Source organism: Heptranchias perlo, chromosome 43, assembly GCF_035084215.1.
Source record: "Heptranchias perlo isolate sHepPer1 chromosome 43, sHepPer1.hap1, whole genome shotgun sequence".
Lineage (NCBI taxonomy): Eukaryota > Metazoa > Chordata > Chondrichthyes > Hexanchiformes > Hexanchidae > Heptranchias > Heptranchias perlo.
Window position 1 is genome coordinate 8,139,475 of NC_090367.1, and position 21,583 is coordinate 8,161,057.

At 53.5% G+C, this 21,583-nt stretch overlaps 1 protein-coding gene across 1 annotated transcript in view; it reads right to left on the reverse strand.

Moving 5' to 3' along the window:
* Window positions 1–1,035: 1,035 nt before the first annotated feature.
* LOC137306365 (autophagy-related protein 2 homolog A-like) overlaps window positions 1,036–21,583 on the reverse strand; it is a 78,031-nt gene continuing 57,483 nt past the window's right edge. Inside the window, 12 exon segments of the mRNA XM_067975519.1 lie at window positions 1,036–1,677; window positions 3,175–3,327; window positions 4,641–4,795; window positions 6,527–6,648; window positions 10,785–10,867; window positions 11,710–11,779; window positions 12,973–13,147; window positions 13,632–13,716; window positions 14,559–14,660; window positions 15,793–16,011; window positions 17,877–18,012; window positions 20,936–21,165. Of these exon segments, the coding sequence (XP_067831620.1) occupies window positions 1,441–1,677; window positions 3,175–3,327; window positions 4,641–4,795; window positions 6,527–6,648; window positions 10,785–10,867; window positions 11,710–11,779; window positions 12,973–13,147; window positions 13,632–13,716; window positions 14,559–14,660; window positions 15,793–16,011; window positions 17,877–18,012; window positions 20,936–21,165 (1,767 nt within the window). The 3' untranslated portion in view covers window positions 1,036–1,440.

The following is a 21,583-nucleotide window of genomic DNA, read 5'->3' on the forward strand; positions in this document are numbered from 1 at the left end:
ACTGCCAGCCCCCCAGGCATCAGCGAACGAGACATTCAGCAGTACGGCGGGACTGAGCGTCTGCTTTTAGCCAGCGCCTCCGAGGGGATTACTCCCGACGCTGGTCCGTAATTGCTCCCGCTCCGCTGTTCAGTTAATCTCCAGATTTTGCCCTCTTGAAGCCCCAGATTTGGGGGGGGGGGGGGGGGGGAGGGAGGAAGGTGGGGGGGGGGGGGGGGGTGGTCACAGACCCGCTGCACACACAGCCCTCACCCAAGAGGACCGTCCTTTAAGTGCGAGGCAAGGCGGACGATCTTCAGTGGGCTATTCCACTGCAGTGGGCATCACACTTTACCCCTCCACCCCCCGATCTCGACACAGCGTTGGGATATCCGGAGCCGGGTGTGGAAGGGGGAGGGGCTTCAGGATATCGTCCACGGGCTGGATCTCCACAGGGATGCGGTCAGTGGTTCCAAGTCCTGGTCACAGCGACTTTTCCCCCTGGTCAAGGGGGGTATTCAGCATTCAAAGTTCCACCGGCACTCAGTGTCGGCGTTAAGATCTCCCAGGCAGCTACACAGCAAACCCGTCTCTCCACGCTGCCCCGACACTGAGCCTCCGCCCCCCCCGCCCCCCCCCCCCTCTAAGGGGGCATTTGTCAGGCATCGCCAGTCTGCCTTAATTTTCCCCGCACCAGCCTACTTTCCTTGGCAGGTCAGTGCCAATCTGGGGCAGTGGGTTCGGGTAGCAGTGCCAGCTCGAGAGGGCTCACAGAGGATTGTGAGGGGTGGGGACTCTGACACGGAGGGGACTCGAACCCGGGTACCTGAGGTGAACGACCCTCCGTCTGGAGCACCCAGTCTCCGTTCTGGCGACAGCCGACAGCACATTCCGAACCCACCGGTTTGACAATTGCCGGGATCGCTGCGGTATGCGACGGGGGATACATCCCTGCCATGAAAGCATCCGTTCGTAACCGTGGAGGCACGAGTCGAGTCCGCCCATTTTGCAACAAAGCCTTCTGACCGTTTCCTGAAGAAGATCGATTCTCCGAAATTAGAACGAGATTTTATTTATTGGGGGGGGAAGGGGGCCAATCCCGAATGTTCCATTTTTTTTTTAAATGACAGGTTAACGCTGGTCCCCGCCACATTCGTACACACATGCACGCGCGCGCACACACACACACACACACACTCTGACAGACAAGGGTTCTGTGCAGCACAGAGATCGCATGGACTTCTCCGACAAGGGATACCTGCTCTCGCTCCCAAGTCCTGCTCCGTCTGTCCCTCTGGTTCAGTCACTCTACATGAAGGGCTTTTGTTGGTGGTTGTTTTCGCTTTCGTCGTCGCTAATCTGAAATGCAGTTCGCTTGAACCCGACTGAAGTGGATGGCACTTTCCTTATTAATAATAATAATATAAAAAGAACGATAAATCAAACGGCGGAGATGGCTGGCTATTCCTGGGCTTCGTCCGTGCGCCACTTCAGGCAGTCTTCCTTGCGGGCGTCCGGCTTGATCTGGTTCCGCATGCCCCCGAGGAGGTTCGACGTGGCCTCCGTGGCCACGATCAGCGGCTTGACCACCGTGGGCGGGATTTGCCTCAGGACCCCGCCCACCGCCCCCGTGATGCCCTTCTGCTCGTGCCCGCGGGCGGCCACGTCGCAGATCGTCTGAGCGGTGTCGATGACGCCCTGGAACGGAGAGAAGGGGGTGGGGGGGGAGGCGAAAGGTTAGCGATCAGCTCGGCTAATATAGGAACAGGAGGAGGCCATTCAGCCCCTCGAGCCTGTTCCGCCATTCAATTAGATCGTGGCTGATCTGTATCTTAACTCCATCTACCCGCCTTGGTTCCGTGACCCTTAATCCCCTCACCCAATAAAAATCGACCAATCTCAGTCTTGAAATTTTCAATTGACCCCCGGCCTCGACAGCTTTTTGGGGGAGAGAGTTCCAGATTCCCACTCCCCTTTGTGTGAAGAAACGCTTCCTGACATCACCCCTGAACGGCCTGGCTCTAATTTTAAGGTTCTGCCCCCTTGTTCTGGACTCCCCCCACCAGAGGAAATAGTTTCTCTCTATCGACCCTATCAAATCCTTTAATCATCTTAAACACCTCAATTCGATCACCCCTTAATCTTCTGCACTCGAGGGAATACAAGCCTCGTCTCTGCAACCTGTCCTCGTAATTTAACCCTTTTAACCCCGGTAACATTCTGGTGAATCTGCGCTGCACCCCCTCCAAGGCCGATATATCCTTCCTGAGGGGACGGTGCCCAGAACTGAACGCAGTATCTCCAGATGGGGTCTGATCAGAGCCTGTATCTCTCTCCTGAGGTGGAAGGTCGCGGGTTTGAGCCCCGCTCCAGAGACTCCAGCCCACAATCCAGGCTGACACTCTAGTGCAGTACTGAGGGAGCGCTGCAATGTTGGAGATGCCGTCTTTCCGCTGAGACGCTAAGCCAATGTTAGCAGTGCTGTTATAAATCCAGTGAGTGCTTGCCTGTGGAGGCAGCGAGCTCCCTGCCCCCACCCTCCCCCCCCCCACCCCGAGGCAAACGGCCATCACCAGCAGGGTCAAAGGTTACTAGTCCGCCATGTTGTTGAAGCCGTGGCAGGTAGACCTCAACCTGACCGTCCGGGCCAACAGTGGGAGGCTTGTCAGCTTGGCTCAGTTGGTAGGTAACACTCTCGTGTCCGAGTCAGGAGGTCGCGGGTTCGAGCCCCACTCCAGAGACTCGAGCCCCATAATCCAAGCCGACACACCCAGTGCCGGTACTGAGGGAGTGCCGCACTGTCGGAGGGGCCGTCTTTCGGATGTGACGTTAAAACCGAGGTGGACGTAAAAGGTCACACGCCCACCATTGGAAGAAAAGCAGGGGGGGAGTTCTCCCCGGTGTCTTGGGGCCAATATTTATCCCTCAACCAACATCTAAAAACAGATTATCTGGTCAGTGCTGTCTGTGGGAGCTTACTGTGTGCAAACTGGTTTCCCAACAGTGACTGTACTTCAAATGTAATTAATTGGCTGCGACATGCTTTGGGAATGTGATAAGATGCGATTTAAATGCAAGTTCTTTCTACCTTAATTGGCGAATAAAAGATGTTTGGAAAGTGTGTTTGCAAAGGCCTTCACAGAGCTGTGCCCCACCCACCCAGACACACCCACGCACCCCTTCACTGCACGTTACCTCTCGGACGGTGTCGTAGGCTTTGGCAACTCCCTCGCGCAGATCCGCAGGCTGCTGTACCCGCTTGTACTTCTTCAGGTACTGTCTGTCCATGATCGCCTTGGTTACCGGTGGCGTTGGAGACAAGATGTCGTAGACAGTCTCCGCAGTGGCCTGTCGGCAAAGGCAGCGAGTGAGACCCGTCGGGACGGGGGCCCGGAGCCCTGTCGTCCGAATTACCCACGTCGGACGCAGCCTGACTGCGGCTTTTCCAGTCATGACCCATTGTAGCTGAGGGGTCCGCCCCAGGTTAAAAACACGATCACGGCGCCTGTCACGTGGGCCCCGAGGGGATTGGCGAGTGACATTAAAGGGTCGTAGAACAGAAGGCCAATCGGCCTGTCGTCCCCGTGCCCTCTCTCTGAAAGAGCTCCCCATTCCCCTGCCCGCTTTTACATTTTCTTTATTCAGGTATTTCTCCCCTTCCCTTTCAAAAGCTGCTGTGGGTTCCTCTTCCCTCACTGTTTCTGGTCGGACTGTCCATGTCCTAACAACCCTCTGCGTAAAAACATTCTACTAACCCTCTCCCCTTTGTTCTTTAGGTGATGATCTTAAACTGATCCCCTCCAGTTACCCAGTCGACACTCCCAGTGCCGGTACCGAGGGAGTGCTGCGCTGTCGGAGGCGCCGTCTTTCGGATGAGACGTTAAACCGAGGCCCTGTCTGCCCCTCTCAGGTGGATGTAAAAGATCCCACGGCCGCTATTGGAAGAAGAGCAGGGGGGAGTTCTCCCCGGTGTCCTGGGGCCAATATTTATCCCTCAACCAACATCACTAAAAAAACAGACGATCTGGTCATTTATCACATTGCTGTTTGTGGGCTCTTGCTGTGCGCAAACCGGCTGCCCCGTTAAGTTACTATGGGAAATGCTCTTGGATCAGATAAAAATACATCGGACACACGACTGGATTAAAGGGTAAGGGGGCAGAAGCCAGGTGTCTGCACCCTCTCCTGACGGCACGTACCCTTTACTGGGGTACAGGCTCCAGCCAGTGCTCATCACCACTGCCTCACCTGGGCGGCATTCTTCGTGCGTGAACCTACACAGTCGGGCTATTCGACCGCGGAGGGCGTCACAACCGATCCCTATCCTGCGCTCCCAGCCCGCCCCCGAAATCTGAACGCACTTTATGGGGTCACCGGGCATCGATCAGGAGCAGTAACCCTGCCTGGTTCCTCCCCCTCCCACGCCCCAGCCCCCAACCCAAGGGTGCCGAGTGCCATTATAAAACAGACCAGGAATCCGGGTCTGTGGGGCTCAGGACCACACTGGGTGTTGGAGTTTCCAAAAACTGGCCTCCAGGGGGGGGGAGGGAGCGACGTGTTAAATCATCAAAACAAGTGACTCCACCAATCAGCTATTCCCTCCCTCCTCCTCCTCCTCCCCCACTCCCCTTCCCTCCGCCGGACACCGCGCTGAGATTTACCTGAATAGCCTGCACCAGTCTGTTACTCAGCTCCAGGGCGGCGGAGGCAGTGGAGGTCCCGAAGGAAGCAGCCCCCCGCTGCAGCCCACGGATGATCCGCCCGTCCTTCCGGTACTGTTCAATCGGCAGCCAGAAGAGATCCCTGAGACCGTGAACTGGTTTGGGGGGCGGGGGGTGGGGAAAGAGAGGGAGAGCCAGAGAAGATAGTTAAGCACGGCAGTGCTGGCTGATACGGCAGGGGAGAAACGAGCAGCAGAGACTCCTGATTCAGAGGTAGAATCACACAGCACAGAAGGAGGCCATTCGGCCCATCGCTCCTGTGCCGGCACTTTGAAAGAGTTCTCCAATTGGTCCCACTCCCCCGCTCATTCCCCATAGCCCTGCCAATTTCTCGTTTTGCGATAGATGCTGGGATAAGGATGCTGAGTCTACGAGCCAGGTTCTCAGCCCACTGACACTGGAGAGTGAACTCATCAGGCTGCCAGTCAGAACATGGTCCATTTCAGGTACACTGTGACAACACCAAACACTCCCAGGGCAGGTACAGCACGGGTTAGATACAGAGTAAAGCTCCCTCTACACTGTCCCATCAAGCACTCCCAGGGCAGGTACAGCACGGGTTAGATACAGAGTAAAGCTCCCTCTACACTGTCCCATCAAGCACTCCCAGGGCAGGTACAGCACGGGTAAGATACAGAGTAAAGCTCCCTCTACACTGTCCCCATCAAACACTCCCAGGACAGGTACAGCACAGGTTAGATAGAGAGTAAAGCTCCCTCTACACTGTCCCATCAAACACTCCCAGGAGCAGGTACAGCACGGGTTAGATACAGAGTAAAGCTTCCTCTACACTGTCCCATCAAACACTCCCAGGGCAGGTACAGGGTTAGATACAGAGTAAAGCTCCCTCAACACTGTCCCATCAAACACTCCCAGGGCCGGTACATCACGGGTTAGATACAGAGTAAAGCTCCCTCTACACTGTCCCATCAAACACTCCCAGGAGCAGGTACAGCACGGGTTAGATACAGAGTAAAGCTCCCTCTACACTGTCCCCATCAAACACTCCCAGGGCAGGTACAGCACTGGACATAACCCCGCAAGAGCTGCCTTGATTAACTGAAGTGCAGGGAGAGTAAATTAACAGTGCTCCGAGATGGTGTGGGAGGTTATTAACTTGCCTACTTCCAGAACAGAATATCCTGAGGAACGTTCCCTCCAGGTTCCAGGGTTTTATACATTTTGGGGGTTTCCTAACTGGTCCCATGAATCGCACAGTGAAACACTCAATATTTTAGGGAATTCTCATTTCCTTCCATTAATTAATGGAAACCCCCTTCCTTACCCTCTGGTAATGTGTCGTCGGGAGGGTTATTGAAATCCCTCATTCTCACCTGCCTCCCCTTCACGCTAAATCCCATCCCCACCTCTCCTGATGACTCCGACGCTCGCTGTCGCGCGGACCCCACCGCACGTGGCAGTTCTCTGGCACCTCACGCGCAAGCCTCGTCATTGAGCGCTGGTGAGCTATTCGACTGCAGAGGGCCTCACCTGACGCCCTCACGCATGTACTTCCCAGCTGGTTGTGGGAGGGGGGGGGAGAAACGGGGCCAGCGCGCCCTCAGTAGCAGGAAGCCCGAGTCATGCGCGGGCCTTTCGCAACGGCCCGCCCTCACCCCGGCCGGGATCGGCCAATTCGTTGCGGGCCGCGAAACGGGAACCCGGGGCCTCCCTGGTCTGCGGGGCGGGCGGACCGGCCGAGGCACCGGGTGGGGAGGGGGGGAAAGGAGCTCACTGCGAATCAGACGGCAATCGGGACACGGATCATCGCGTGGGAGACGGCGCACCCCTGGTTGAAACAGCCCCGCCGGGCACCGGATACTTACACAGCTGTACCACAGAGTGCATGGGTCCCACGCCGCCCAGAATGCCCGGCAGCTGGTTCTTCCTGATATCGTTCAGCCACTCGTTCAAGGCATAGTTGATCACTTTGTCCACCCCTAGGAGCCTGTAAAAACGACAATCACTGCCACAGTTATTTTATTCAGAGTGAGAATCGACACCACTGCGTCAGTCTTTGAGTGGGAGGCGGGTCGGAATTCACAACAGAGTCTCTGTGAACTGCAGCAAACAGAGTCTCTGTGAACTGCAGCAAACAGAGTCTCTGTGAACTGCAGCAAACAGAGTCTCTGTGAACTGCAGCAAACAGAGTCTCTGTGAACTGCAGCAAACAGAGTCTCTGTGAACTGCAGCAAACAGAGTCTCTGTGAACTGCAGCAAACAGAGTCTCTGTGAACTGCAGCAAACAGAGTCTCTGTGAACTGCAGCAAACAGAGTCTCTGTGAACTGCAGCAAACAGAGTCTCTGTGAACTGCAGCAAACAGAGTCTCTGTGAACTGCAGCAAACAGGACTCATGTCCGAAACTACAGCAAAGTCTCAGCAAAAGATAAAAGCAGGATTATTTCTCCAGCAAATTGCAGTGAGGGGAGGATAGTTACATATTACAAATTATGTGCGTAAAATCAATCCCAGTCACTTACAGCAGTGCGGTCTCCAGCCGTGATTTGATGAAGGAATGACCCAATCATCTCCATTCTGGCCGGGACTTGCGATGTCACTATATGCAGCCTATTTTATTACACATAACGTCAGTAATGTGGAGAGACTGGAGAAGCTGGGATTGTTCTCCTTAGAGCAGAGAAGGTTAAGGGGAGATTTAATCGAGGTGTTCAAAATCATGAGGGGTTTTGATAGAGTAAATAAGGAGAAACTGTTTCCAGTGGCAGGAGGATCGGTGACCAGAGGACACAGATTTAAGATAATTGGTGAAAGAACCAGAGGGGAGATGAGGAAAAGTTTTTTGAGTTGTGATGATCTGGAATGCGCTGCCTGAAAGGGCGATGGAAGCAGATTCAATAATAACTTTCAAAAGGGAATTGGATAAATAATTGAAAAGGGAAAACATTTGCAGGGCTACGGGGAAAGAGCGGGGGGGGAGGGGAACTAATTGGATAGCTCTTTCAGAGAGCTGGCACAAGAGCGATGGGCCAAATGGCCTCCTTCTGTGCTATATGACTCTATGGTTAGAACAATGCAGCATTGATTATGTGGTGCCCACAGGCTTTGAAAATAGGGGCTCATTGTTGGAAGCAGAATAGCTGTCCCCGTTGCTGCTCGTGTGTCCAGATAGCTTTGCACAATAACCACACTGTGACCTGTTTCTCTGCCTTAGAACAGTGCGAGAGCAAACACCAACAAAGATGCCCTTTTGCCTGGTGTTGGCTTTGACACAGAGTCGGAGAGAAATGTTTCTTAGATTGTCTGCACTGACATTTCATTAGTTACGTAACAATTTGCTTTTTGGAGAGGCAAGGAGCACGCAGTCCCTGATGTTAAGCACAGCTCACTGCCCACGGACACTCAACCCCTTTCTGGAAAATGAGCAGGCTTGCATTTCTGTCAGTGAATGTTTCTGCTACTTACAGTGTGGGATGTCAGTGCTTTGGAATGAGACACTGTCCAGTTCAGGCACCCAGTGTCAGTGGCAAACACTCCCAGGGCGGGTAAGGCATGGGTTTGATACAGAGTAAAGCTCCCTCTACACTGTCCCATCACACACTCCCAGGGCAGCTACAGGGTTAGATATAGAGTAAAGCTCCCTCTACACTGTCCCATCAAACACTCCTAGGGCAGGGACAGCACGGGTTAGATACAGAGTAAAGCTCCCTCTACACTGTCCCATCAAACACTCCCAGGGCAGGGACAGCACGGGTTAGATACAGAGTAAAGCTCCCTCTACACTGTCCCATCAAACACTCCCAGGACAGGTACAGCACGGGTTAGATACAGAGTAAACAACGTGCCTCCCGCACCGACCGTCCTTGTGGCCCAGCTGTACAGGGCAGTCAATGTCGAGCCGGTAAGTGTTGTGGGCCCCTTAGGAACTGGGCAGTGGCTGCCCCAAACCTACTGCATGCAGGACCTTTACAGCAAGCAAACTGAGGAGACTTTCATCCCATCAGTCTGGGCAGAATTTGAGCTCCAATCCCAGAGATGGACTAGTGTGTGTAGCAAGGGATATGGAGAACAGGCATGAATTGGGATTAGAGGGAGACAAAAAGGCAGGCAGAGCTTGGAAGACTTGCATTTTTATAGAGCATCTTTCACCACCCCAGGCAATGAAGTACTTTTGAAAGTGTAGTCACTGTTGTAATGTAGGAAGCGTGGCAGCCAATTTGTGCACAGCAAGATCCCACAAACAGTAACGAGATAAATGACCAGATCATCTGTTTTTAAGTGGTGTCCGTTGAGGGATAAGTGTTGGCCCAGGACACCAGGGAGAACTCCCCTGAATGGCCGACCGCTGTTGGTGTGTGACCTAACCCATTGCGCCAACCAGTTCCCTGGGAATTTGCCATGGGATCGCTCTCCTGGGCAGCTGTGCCCACCTTGATGCAGGAGTGCCATTTGGTGCTGGGATTTAGTGCTGATGCAGACAGCCTGCTCCAAGAGACTGAAGGCCGAGTAGAGTCAATCCTATGACCTGTGGGCTACAATCCCAGTCCTGTACTGAGCCGTCCCATCAACCAGACGCCCGACCGGTAAATGGGTGCAATCCAGACACAGTGCTCTCAAACGTATCATCCCACGCAGGGGGGGGATCCGATTTCTGAATTTGGAGCCTTTCCTAAATTGAGAAACCTACAGTGGAGGGGACCTGAGAGAGGAGCGGGAGCGAAGACCAGGTCAATTTAGGAGTAGTGATTGGGGGAAAAATGGAAGAGGATAAACCGGAGTACAGGGAAACTTGCCAATATCTATGAGGGGGGTGTCCAAGGAGATCTAACACATTACATCGAAAAAACTAGATTATCAGCAAACACTTCAAGCTTGATGAGGGATTCTGTACAATGGGAGTGAATGGGAAGGGGTTTGGTCCATTGGAATTCTATACAATGGGAGTGAATGGGAAGGGGTTTGGTCCATTGGGATTGTGTACAATGGGAGTGAATGGGAAGGGATTTGGTCCATTGGGATTCTGTACAATGGGAGTGAATGGGAAGGGGTTTGGTCCATTGGGATTCTGTGCAATGGGAGTGAATGCGAAGGGGTTTGGTCCATTGGGATTCTGTACAATGGGAGTGAATGGGAAGGGGTTTGGTCCATTGGGATTCTGTACAATGGGAGTGAATGGGAAGGGGTTTGGTTCATTGGGATTCTGTACAATGGGAGTGAATGGGAAGGGGTTTGGTCCATTGGGATTGTGTACAATGTGAGTGAATGGGAAGGAGTTTGGTCCATTGGGATTCTGTACAATGGGAGTGAATGCGAAGGGGTTTGGTCCATTGGGATTCTATACAATGGGGGTGAATGGGAAGGGGTTTGGTCCATTGGGATTCTGTACAATGGGAGTGAATGGGAAGGGGTTTGGTCAATTGGGATTGTGTACAATGTGAGTGAATGGGAAGGAGTTTGGTCCATTGGGATTCTGTACAATGGGAGTGAATGGGAAGAGGTTTGGTCCATTGGGATTCTGTACAATGGGGGTGAATGGGAAGGGGTTTGGTCCATTGGGATTCTGTACAATGGGAGTGAATGGGAAGGAGTTTGGTCCATTGGGATTCTGTACAATGGGGGTGAATGGGAAGGGGTTTGGTCCATTGGGATTCTGTACAATGGGAGTGAATGGGAAGGGGTTTGGTCCATTGGGATTCTGTACAATGGGAGTGAATGGGAAGGGGTTTGGTCCATTGGGATTCTGTACAATGGGAGTGAATGGGAAGGGGTTTGGTCCATTGGGATTGTGTACAATGTGAGTGAATGGGAAGGAGTTTGGTCCATTGGGATTCTGTACAATGGGAGTGAGTAGGGAAACGTTTGGGATTCCACAGTGGGATCTTCTTTTGTGTTGTGTTTATCGGGGATCGGGAAGCACACGGCGACTTCGACATTACCTCTTTGGGCTGCTGAGCTGTGCAATAATGACAAACGTCACTGATCTCGGCAACGGCACACGGACACGACATCGCACTCAGAACTACAAGAAAGTCTGGCTTTGCAAAAGGCAAGAGACGAGGAGGAGGAGCAGTTTGGTTCGATCCCAGACTCCGAGGACACTCGACCATCGCCTGGCGGTCACTTACCCGTGTCTACAGCACAGTCTCTTCAGCTTCAGCTCAGAGCAGTTGAGCTGGGCGAGTCCTATCAGTATGCCAGCGAACGTACCCTGCGGGCGAGGGAAACACATGTTAAGCCTTGGAGAATGGAACTGTTTTGACTTCTTTCTAACACCATCAAAAGCACTCTAAAGATTCAGAGTGTCTACTGACACCACTGTGTCAGCCAACGATTTGTAGGCGGGGTGGGGCGGGGCTTACGGCAGGACTCACAGCAAACAGTCCATTTTTACAGCCAAGTCTATTTACTCAGCAAACAGAGCTTGTTTAAACAGCGCACTACAGCAAACAGTCTACAGAATCTGTTTAAAAAGAACTAAAGCAAACAGAACTCACGACCGAAACTACAGCAACTTCTCCCGATTACAGCAGGATTATTTCTCCAGCAAAAATGCAGTGAGTGGAGGATGGTTACGTAAAAATTACGTGGGTAAAATCAATGCCAGTCACTTACAGCAATTCTGGCCAGGAACAATGGTCTGACTGTAACATTGAGGTCACTCAAGGTGCTGAGTTATCAGCTCTGACCGATGGCCCGATGGGTATGCGGACTGCCTAATGTCGTACCGAGCTATATTCCGTCTTTCAGCTTGTGCCGGATTATGCCGACCGAGGCAAGCACTGGGGAGGGCACTAGAACTGGGCTCAAGTGTTCTGGACTGGGGGTGGGGGAGGAGAGCATGAAAAGCAACTAGGGTTAATGCTCCTCACAGCTATCGAGTGCTCCCTGCTGGAAAGTACAAGAAAAGGATGATGCTCAGTGCATCAGTGCTCAGAGTGGGGCGGGAGGGTGGAATATATTAGTAGAATAAATTCAGGCGGGAGGGGAGTGAGAGAAATCAGTGGATGGTACAAACAAGCCCCTCCCCATAGCCAACGAGTAGTCACTCACTTGATCCATGGTCACATGTTTGCCGTGATAGTCCAACCAGATCGGCACTTCCGAGGTGAACCGGAATTCCCTGTCGCAGAGAGAGAAGGCTCGCTGTAACACACGTACTTAGGTTCCGCCCGACGGCCGGCAAACTGCGCGCAGGCGAAACGGCTTCGCCATTCGGAGAGTCGCGGCCGAGCCGAAAGGGGGAGGAGGGCCGTCAGGAGAGGAAAGCGCCCGCTCGCTGCGGACTGGCGCCCCCGTCCGTTCGCTCGCCACGCGCGGCCGAGAAACGAGAGCGCGGGAGCGCGTCAGCCCGCGAGGGAGAGCGAAAGGGAGCGAGCGCAAGCAAGCGAGAGGGGCTCTTATCCCCTTATCATGGACTGAGGTGGGGCTTTAGACCCAGAGGCGAGAGGGCAGACGTTTTAAAACGACTCGTCATCCGGTGCGCTGCAGGGCAATTGGCCTTTTGCAAAGTCCAAACCCAGACAGGGGACGTCCGAGAGCCGGGCACAGGATGAGTTCTTTGCTGGCGATGATAATTTAGTGACGGTCTTCGTTAACTAAACGTCTTCACATTCATGGGATGCAGAAGGACATGACAAAGAACAGCCCATTAGAAAACGTCTCGTTTACATTTTAGGAATCTCTGAACCAAAGATTAGGGCCCAGCTAGAGTATTGTGTCCAATTCTGGGCGTCACACTTTAGAAAGGATGTCAAGGCCTTAGAGAGGGTGCAGAGGAGATTTACCAGAATGGTACCAGGGATGAGGGACTTCAATTATGTGGAGAGACTGGAGAAACTGGGATTGTTCTCCTCAGAGCGCAGAAGGTTAAGGGGAGATTTAACAGAGGTGTTCAAAATCATGAGGGGTTTTGATAGAGTAAATAAGGAGAAACTGTTTCCAGTGGCAGGAGGGGTCGGTAACCAGAGGAACCAGATTTAAAATAATTAGCAAAAGGACCAGAGGTGAGATGAGGAGACATTTTTTTTTTTTTACACAGTAAGTTGTTACGATCTGGATTGCGCTTTCTGAAAGGGCAGATTCAATAATAACTTTCAAAAGGGAATTAGATAAATAGTTGAAAAGGAAAAATCTGTCGGGCTAATGGGGAAAGAGCAGGGGGGCGTGGGGTGTTGGACTAATTGGAGAGCTCTTTCAAAGAAGAACGACGGGCCGAATGGCCTCCTCCTGCATTGTATCATTCTAAGAAAACAGAAAATGGAACGGTTCGGCCCCAGCAGCAGTTGTGCAGAGGCCGCGGGGTCAGCGCTGTACCTGAAATAGATTGGCTGCTCGGAGGAGGAGGAGGCCGTGGACGAGGAACTCTGCTCGCTGAAGGTCGTCTCCATCGAGGCCGTCATCTCGGGCGCGCTCTGACCGGGGTCTGCGTCCTTGCCGATGGAATCGGCGTCGAAAACCGCGCTTGCTCTCCGGCTGGCGTCGGGCTTGGCTACAACCGAGGGCGGGGAGAAAAAAAAAGGCCACGGGTTAATGGCGAACTGCGGGGGACGCACTTCGAGAACTGCGAGCCAGCCGGCATTTACGCAGCGCCTTTCACGTCCTCAGGACGCCCACAGCCAACCAATGACTTTCTGAAGGGCAGTCACCGTTGCAAACATGGCAGCACAGCATGATCCCATAAATAGCAAATGTGACAATTGGCCAGTGATGTTGGTTGAGGGATAAATATTGGCCCCAGGACACCGGGGAGAACTCCCCCTGCTCTTCTTCCAATAGCGGCCGTGGGATCTTTTACATCCACCCAAGAGGGGCAGACGGGGCCCTGGTTTAACTCCTCATCCGAAAGACGGCACCTCCGACAGTGTAGCACTCCCTCGGTATTGGAAGTGTTTAACCCACTGCCTGGCCCTGTGCCCTTTACAACCCCATTAATGTCTGTGCCGAAACAGTGTTTGCTCCCCTCTCATTCCTACCTTCTGCTGCCGATTCAATGGGAACAACGGGATTGATTCCAGTTGCAAAACTGGTGAAGAAATCCTTCAGGAAGAATAAGGCATCCTAGGAAGTGATTAAAAAAAAAAAAATTAGCGAGATATCTCGCACAGACTAGTTATCAGATATGCGGAAGGGTGCGCCTGCCCCCTGAAGATGGTGAGGGGGCTCCAATTCCAGGGGGCACAAGCTTAAAAGGAGGTAGTTGAGGGCAAGTAAAGACGACAGGCAGAAGTGTTGATGCAAAGGGGTGTGGAGTCAGTGACCAGGGAATCGATGGGGCTGAAGGAGACCTCTAATTCACTGAGAAGCCCAGATGAAGGTCCAGGACCCACCGTGCAGGACAGCAAGAACGAAAGGAAAGACGAAGGGGGTCGCAGCGATTAGGGGGCACCGGGGTCCAAAAGGCTGAAGACTGCAGTCCAAGTTCAAAGGACTCGCGGGGGCCATCGGATGCGGTGGTGAGGACAGAAGGGATACGATGAGAAGGCGGGCGGGCGGGATTGAATCTCTGAACAAAGGCATGGGCCTGAATGGCCTTCTCGTACGTCTCAAGTTCTTATCGCTCGACGGGGAGAGCTTTGGGAGCTGCAGCCTGTGGATCACCGGGGGACGCTGCTCGCCGTGAGGCGGGCAAACGGACGGTTTCCAGTGGCGACAGGCGGTGACGACGGACGAGCGGTCACCTCGGGGAAAGCCCACCGGCTTGAGGTGGTGGTGGGGGGGGGGGGTGGTGGGCAGGGCTCGGTGCATTGTGATTTGCTGGACGGACAGCGGCTTCGGGTTCTGTATTCCAATCAGCCAAAAGGGACTCTGCAACGTTACATCATAGGCTCAGAGAGACCATCGATAAAACAGAGGGAAGGAGGGAGCGACACAGAGAGATTTTCAACGCTTGGAACACTAACCTGGTCAATGTTGAGGCGCAGTGGCATGAGAGAGACGCGTAGGCAGCATTCGGGGCCGCCAAGCCCAGACTCCGGCCGGACGTGAAAAGCCTTAATCGTCAGCTACGGAACAAACAAACAAACGCATCAGGACAATTATTCTAATGCTGCTGAGATGAAATCCCTCTTTTCAGCTCCCCAATAACCTAAGCGGATTAAAGGCCTCATCGATTAGCTTACCGTGCACCTACACAGCAAGGACCAGGGGGGGTCAATCACCGACCCACATTGAGTGACTCCTGCTGGGTCGGATGTGCGTTCGCTGGGAAAGGACAGGACAGGGCGTTGGCCGGGATGCTCTCCACAATCGAATAACCCGCAGGCATTCGGCGTCTGGGTCCACGCACAAGGGCGTCATCGCTGCTCCGGCAATCGGGAGAGAGAGGGTCAGCGAATTCAGCGCTCCATCTGTCGCCCGGTCTCCGCAGCCTACCAACGCAGCCGTTCCCGGTAGCGCGGGACTGGAGAACAGGCCGCTTTGGGTGCGGTGCTGGAGAGCGGCTGGTGACGGTGGAACCCGTAGCCCGGCGAGAGCCGGCGTCTGCAGGAGGGGAGGCTTAGAAGACAACAACATCCCACTGCCGCAGCTCTGGGATAAGCACAGCCGCTAGTCTATACACTTACTGCGTGCATTCCACATCCGGGGGGGCGGGGGGGACACCCCCCGCAGTCGGCCTCGCCCGGGGGGCCCCCCCCGCAGCCGCTTACTTGTCAGTGGGTCTGAGTGTAGATATTGGATTGGACTCGGTTGCGATATGGCCCCCATGGCCAAGCAGCCGGCCACCCCTCATCTGTTTGAGCGAAGTAGCGGAGGTGGCCCCGGAGGCTGTACTCTCAGTGCTTCCAGGAGAGGCGGGGTAGGGGAGAGTGAGACGTCCTGGTTCCCACCATCAACGGGCGGAAGGTCTAGCCCGGGTACTTCACTGGCCTGTTGTGCATCCCCAATTTCCTTCGCCGCATCACTGGCGGCCGTTAGCTCTGGAATTCCCTCCCTAAACCTCTCCGCCTCTCTCACCTCCTTTAAGACGCTCCTTAAAACCTCTCTCTTTGACCAAGCTTTTGGTCACCTGTCCTAATATCTCCTTATGTGGCTCGGTGTCAGATTTCTGTCTGATAATCGCTCCTGTGAAGCGCCTCGGGACGTTTTACTCGGGTTAAAGGCGCTGTGTAAATTCGAGTCGTTTGATGACTGTACCATGTTGGAGTGGGCCCTCCTGGGCATCTTCTCGCTGGTGTAGAGGTAAAGGAACTTGTTGATTTGGGAGGAGGCCAGCCGGTCACGGATCTCCAGTTCCTGGACGATGAAGACCTGGCGGGCGATGGGCTGCTCTTCCAGCTCGGGTACCGGCGCTTCTGTCGGGCCTCTCTCGAGCGTGGCGGTGGGAGCGGGGTAGGTCTCGTGCTGGAAGCTCACCTAGGCGGGAATCACGGAGATCGGTACAACAATTAGAAACACGCACACTCTTCCCCCCGTCACTCCTCACCTTAAATCGGCCTGCAACACACAGACTATTACAACCCAAGCTTGGCGTCGCCCATTTGCCTCACCCTTACGCTTGGTCTTTTGGGCCTTGCTGGTGTCTCTCTGCTCCAGTCATCACTGAGGGCCTGCACCTCCAGGCTTGACTACTCCGACGCTCGCCAGGCCGGCCTCCCACCTTCCACCCTCCATAAACCCCAGCTCGTCCAAAACTCTGCTGCCCCCGTATCCTAACTCGCACCAAGCCCCGTTCACCCGTCACCCCCTGTGCTCGCTGGCTCCCAGTCCCCCAACGCCTCAAATTTAAAATTCTCATCCTCGTGTTCAAATCCCTCGCCCCCCCTCTCTATCTCTGCAACCTCCTCCAGCCCCTACGACCCTCCGAGATCTCTGCGCTCCTCCAATTCTGGCCTCTTGCGCATCCCCCGATTTTAATCGCTCCGCCGTTGGCGGCCGTGCCTTCAGCTGCCCGGGCCCCCAAGCTCTGGAATTCCCTCCCTGAACCTCTCCGTCTCTCTCTCTCCTCCTTTAAGACGCTTCTTAAAACCTACCTCTTTGACCAAGCTTTTGGTCACCTGTCCTAATATCTCCTTATGTGGCTCGGTGTCAGATTTTGTTTGATAATCGCTCCTGTGAAGCGCCTCGGGATGTTTACTACGTTAAAGGCGCTATATAAATGCAGGTTGTTGTTACGAACCTGGACTCTTCAACTTGTTTGAAGGACAGTGCCACCACAACTCGACAGAAGTTCCAGTTTCACAGGAAGACCCACCCAGTGTTGTGGCTTTTAAACCAGGTTATCACAGGGGGTAGGCGTGAAACAGGAAGAGACTTAAGTCCTTCGCATGAGACACTACTGTGCATGAGTCATGGAGGGTCCACCTTTACCCCGCCCTCCCAGGGCTCAGCTGGTTTTGACAGCCAGCAAAAGAACGAACAAACGAACTTGCATTTATATAGCGCCTTTCACAGCCTCAGGAAGTGCCATCGCGCTTTACAGCCAATAAAATACTTTCTGAAGTGTAGTCACTGTTGTGATGTAGGAAACACAGCAGCCAATTTGTGCACAGCAAGATCCCGCAAACAGCAATGACCAGATCGTCTGTTTTTTAGTGATGTTGGTTGAGGGATAAATATTGGCCCCAGGGCACCGGGGAGAGCTCTTCTTCCAATAGTGGCCGTGGGATCTTTTATGTCCACCTGAGAGGGGCAGACGGGGCCTCGGTTTAACGTCTCATCCAAAAGTCGGCACCTCCGACAGTGCAGCGCTCCCTCGGTACTGGCACTGGGAGTGTCGGCCTGGATCGTGGGGCTCGAACCCACGACCTGACTCAGAGAGAGAGAGAGAGGAGAGAGAGAGAGGGAGAGGAGAGAGAGAGAGCCACTGAGCCGCAGCTGACGCGAACAGACCAGAGGGGGCCGGCGTCCGAGCCCTAATCTCGGCTAAACTCATCATTTGGGAGTTATACTATTGGTTTCGATGCCTCTACGTTGTGAGGACGAGGAGGGGAGGGAAAATGTGCCAGGGCTGGCACTGATAAAACACTATCTAGTGAACCCTGCTGTTACGTGCGTGCGCGTGTATGTCTGGTGTGTTTGTGATGCCCCCCACAGTTGAATTTCCCGCTGCTTGTCAAGGCGCATGCACGAAGAATGGCCACTTGGTAACAGAGGGCAGAACCCATACCCTCGGCAACGGAGGGGGTGGTCGTACGTAGCGGGTGCAGGCGGAGGCAGGTCTCGTCCCCGATCAGCACTGGTTTGGGCTGGGCTGTTCCCCGGAGCGGTTCTGGCCCTACCTTGGTCAGCTGTATCTCCATGAGGATCTCGTGGTTCCTGCCGCAGCCGCCCTGCGTCCTCCACGTGTTCTGCGGCCGGTTGGGGAAGGAGGAGCGAGACGGGGAGCTCCTCGCGCTGACCGAGACCGGCCTCATCCTGCAGCGGGAGACAAGAACCCACAAAGGTTACACTCGTTAATATTACAAGGGGCTGAATGGCCTTCGCCGGCTCCCATGTTTATGTTCCTATATGAGACTATTACAAGGGATTAGTTACACAGCCCTCAACCCCGCGTGTATCTCGAAATCTGGAACTTGCTCCCCCAAAAGTCTGTGGCTGCTGGAGGTCAATTGAAACTTTTAAGACTGAGATCGATAGATTTTTGTTGGGTGAGGGTATCAAGGGATAGGAACATGGCAACAGGAGGAGGCCATTCAGCCCCTCAGGCCTGTTCCGCCATTCAATGAATCTTACAACACCAGGTTATAGTCCAAGAGTTTTATTTGAAAATCACAAGCTTTCGGAGCTTACCTCCTTCGTCAGGTGAGTGAGTGAAGGGTTCTAAGATCGCATTGCATATATTAGGCTGGGAGACGGTCACAGCAATCAAAGGTGTCGTTGGTGTTCAGACAGGTGAGCCACGGAAAACAGTACATCCCAGTATACTGAATACACAATGGGTCAGATTACACAGACAAAGAGAGAGAGACCCGAGAGAGAGAGAGAGAGAGAGAGAGAGAGAGAGAATGTCCAGTTATATTAAAAACAGGTAACTTTTTTCCCGCTGATGGGGTTACGTGTAGCGTGACATGAACCCAAGATCCCGGTTGAGGCCGTCCTCATGGGTGCAGAACCTGGCTAACAATTTCTGCTCGACGATTTTGCGTTGTCGTGTGTCTCGAAGGCCGCCTTGGAGAACGCTTACCCGAAGATCGGTGGTATACTGGGATGTAATGTTTTCCGTGGCTAACCTGTCTGAACACCAACGACACCTTTGATTGCAGTGACCGTCTCCCAGCCTAATATATGCTATGCGATTTTAGAACCCTTCACTCACTCACCTGACGAAGGAGGTAAGCTCCGAAAGCTTGTGATTTTCAAATAAAACTGCTGGACTATAGCCTGGTGTTGTAAGATTCCTTACATTTGTCCACCCCAGTCCATCACCACATCATGGCCATTCAGTGAGATCATGGCTGATCTGTATCTTAACTCCATTGACTCACCTTGGTTCCATAACCCTCAATGCCCGTACCCAACAAAAAATGAGTCAAGAGCAGGGTAAATGGATTCGAGATTCAGATCAGCCATGATCAAATTGAACGGCAGAACAGGCTCGAGGGGCTGAATGGCCTCCTCTAACTCCTAAGTTTATGTTTCTATATAAGAATAATACAAGGGAAGAGTTACATGCTCAACCCCGAGTATATAGGAATGGACAGTCGACAGACACAAGCTGGCATCGGGACTCCGACCCAGGCTGAAGGGCCACGAGCCTGGGTGCGGTAGGGTAGTGATTACGTGACTGGACTAGTGACCCAGAGACACGGGTTAATAATCCGGAGAACGCAAGTTCAAATCCCACCAGGGCAGTTCGAGAATTTGAATTCAGTTTTAAAAATAAATCTGGAAATAAAAATCCAGTCTCTGTGAGAGATCATGAAGCTGTCGGGTTGTCTTTAAAAATCCGACTGGTTAATTAATGTCTTTTAGGGAAGGAAACCTGCCGTCCGTCCCTGGTCTGGGCCTGTACGTGACTCCAGTCCCCACACCAACGTGGATGACTCATAACCACCCTCTGACGAGGCCGAGCAAGCCAATCAGTTGTATCAAACCTGTAGCAGTTCAAGAAGGCTCACCATCACCTTCTCTAGGGACGGGGCAATAAAAGGCCAGGCCTTGCTCAATATAAAGAACGGTCTCAATCCAGTGAATGCAAGCTCACAGTGCCATAAAGTAGCACTGAATGGGCAATCTCACTCACAAAGGCAATACCTCACGCTGGTTAAAGGGACAGCTCACACACACAGTGACCTCCCCCTACCCCACCCAGTATCGGGGTTGACTAGGAAGGGGGGCTGGGATGGCGTGTGGTGATGAGCCATACGGAGCAGGAAACCTCTGCCGTCAACCCTTGACCATGGAGAGAGGGAGAGCGACTCACCCCTGCTGGGATGTGCAAGTGGGGATGGGCACGGCTATAAGCTCTGCCGTTTCCCTCCCCACCCCCAAGCCCCCCCCCACCGGCTCCAACACACCCCACCCCCCGCCTCCTGACGCTGCCCGTCTCAGCTCACACGTGAAGAGTGACCGCTTTGAATGAGGCTCTGGTCTCCATATTACAAAAAGGATATGGAGAAGGTGCAAAAAAGATTTACAAGGATGGTGCCAGAACTGAGAGGTTATAACTATCAGGAAAGAGGAAACAGTCTGAGGCTCTTTTCTCTAGAAAAGAGAAGGCCGAGGGGTGACCTGATAGAGGTCTTTAAGATTATGAAGGGGTTCGATAGGGTAGACGTAGAGAAGATGTTTCCACTTGCGGGAGAGACCAGAACTAGGGGGCCATAAATATAAAAGACAGTTGCTAATAAATCCAATAGGGAATTCAGGAGAAACCTCTTTACCTTCTCAAGCGCAATTAGGGATGGGCAATAAATGCCGGCCTTGCCAGTGACGCCCACGTCCCACGAATGAATTAAAAAGAAAACCCAGAGAGTGGTGAGAATGTGGAACTCGCTCCCACAAGGAGTAGTTGAGGCGAATAACATAGATGCATTTAAGGGGAAGCTCGATAAACACTTGAGGGAGAAAGGAATAGAAGGATATGCTGATAGGGTGAGATGCTGATAGGAGGCTCGTGCGGAGCATAAACACCATTTGGGCCGAACGGCCTGTTTCTGTGCTGTACTGGGACATGTGGAACCGTACCCCCAGCGAGAGTCGCTGCCCTTGGGGAGGGGGGGGGGGGGGGGTTGAGAGACGGGGAAATCAGTGCAACGAAAGCAAAGAAGCGTCTGGCTCCGGAGACCGAACTCGCGCCGGACTGGACTCGCGCACCCAGCCCTGGGTCGTGACCTACCTCGGAGAGTGAGCGTGCATGGAGGACGGCCGGACCGGGCCGAAGTCCTTCCCTCCGTACAGGTGCCAGACAACGGAGATCTCCCGCAGCATGATGCGGGTGTCGGGGACGGGAAACCTGGCCGGTGCCTTCAGCAGATCCGTGCTCCCGATGGGCCTGGAGAAGTGGCTGTCCTTGATCGAGATACACTCCGCCGTCAGCTTGGAGACAACAGGCTCGCCGTCTTTGGGCTTGGGGGGGAAAAAAAAAAGACATCTCTCTCAGTAACACGCGCAAACGGAGCCGGAGAATAAAAATGTTGCCGAACAGCAGTATAGCAGCATCCAATTCCCACCCCCAGAGCTCAGGACACTTGACCAACCCCTCTCGCGTTAGAAAAAGTTTATTATCGATCCCTCCCCATCATCTCTGGCCTTTTGTTTACCCGTCTCTCTCTCTCAGCGCCATTTTAATTGTCAGCAAACTGCCGCTCGTCCTTCCCTTGCTCCTCGCCGGCGCCTGACTCTTCTGGCCGTTTGTGGGATCTTGCTGTGCGCACATTGCCCAGGGTAACGTCGGCCACTGCACTTCCACTGAAAGGAAGACGGACCCCAATTTATACGGCGCCTTTCACTACCTCAGGACGTCCCAAAGCGCTTTACAGCCAAT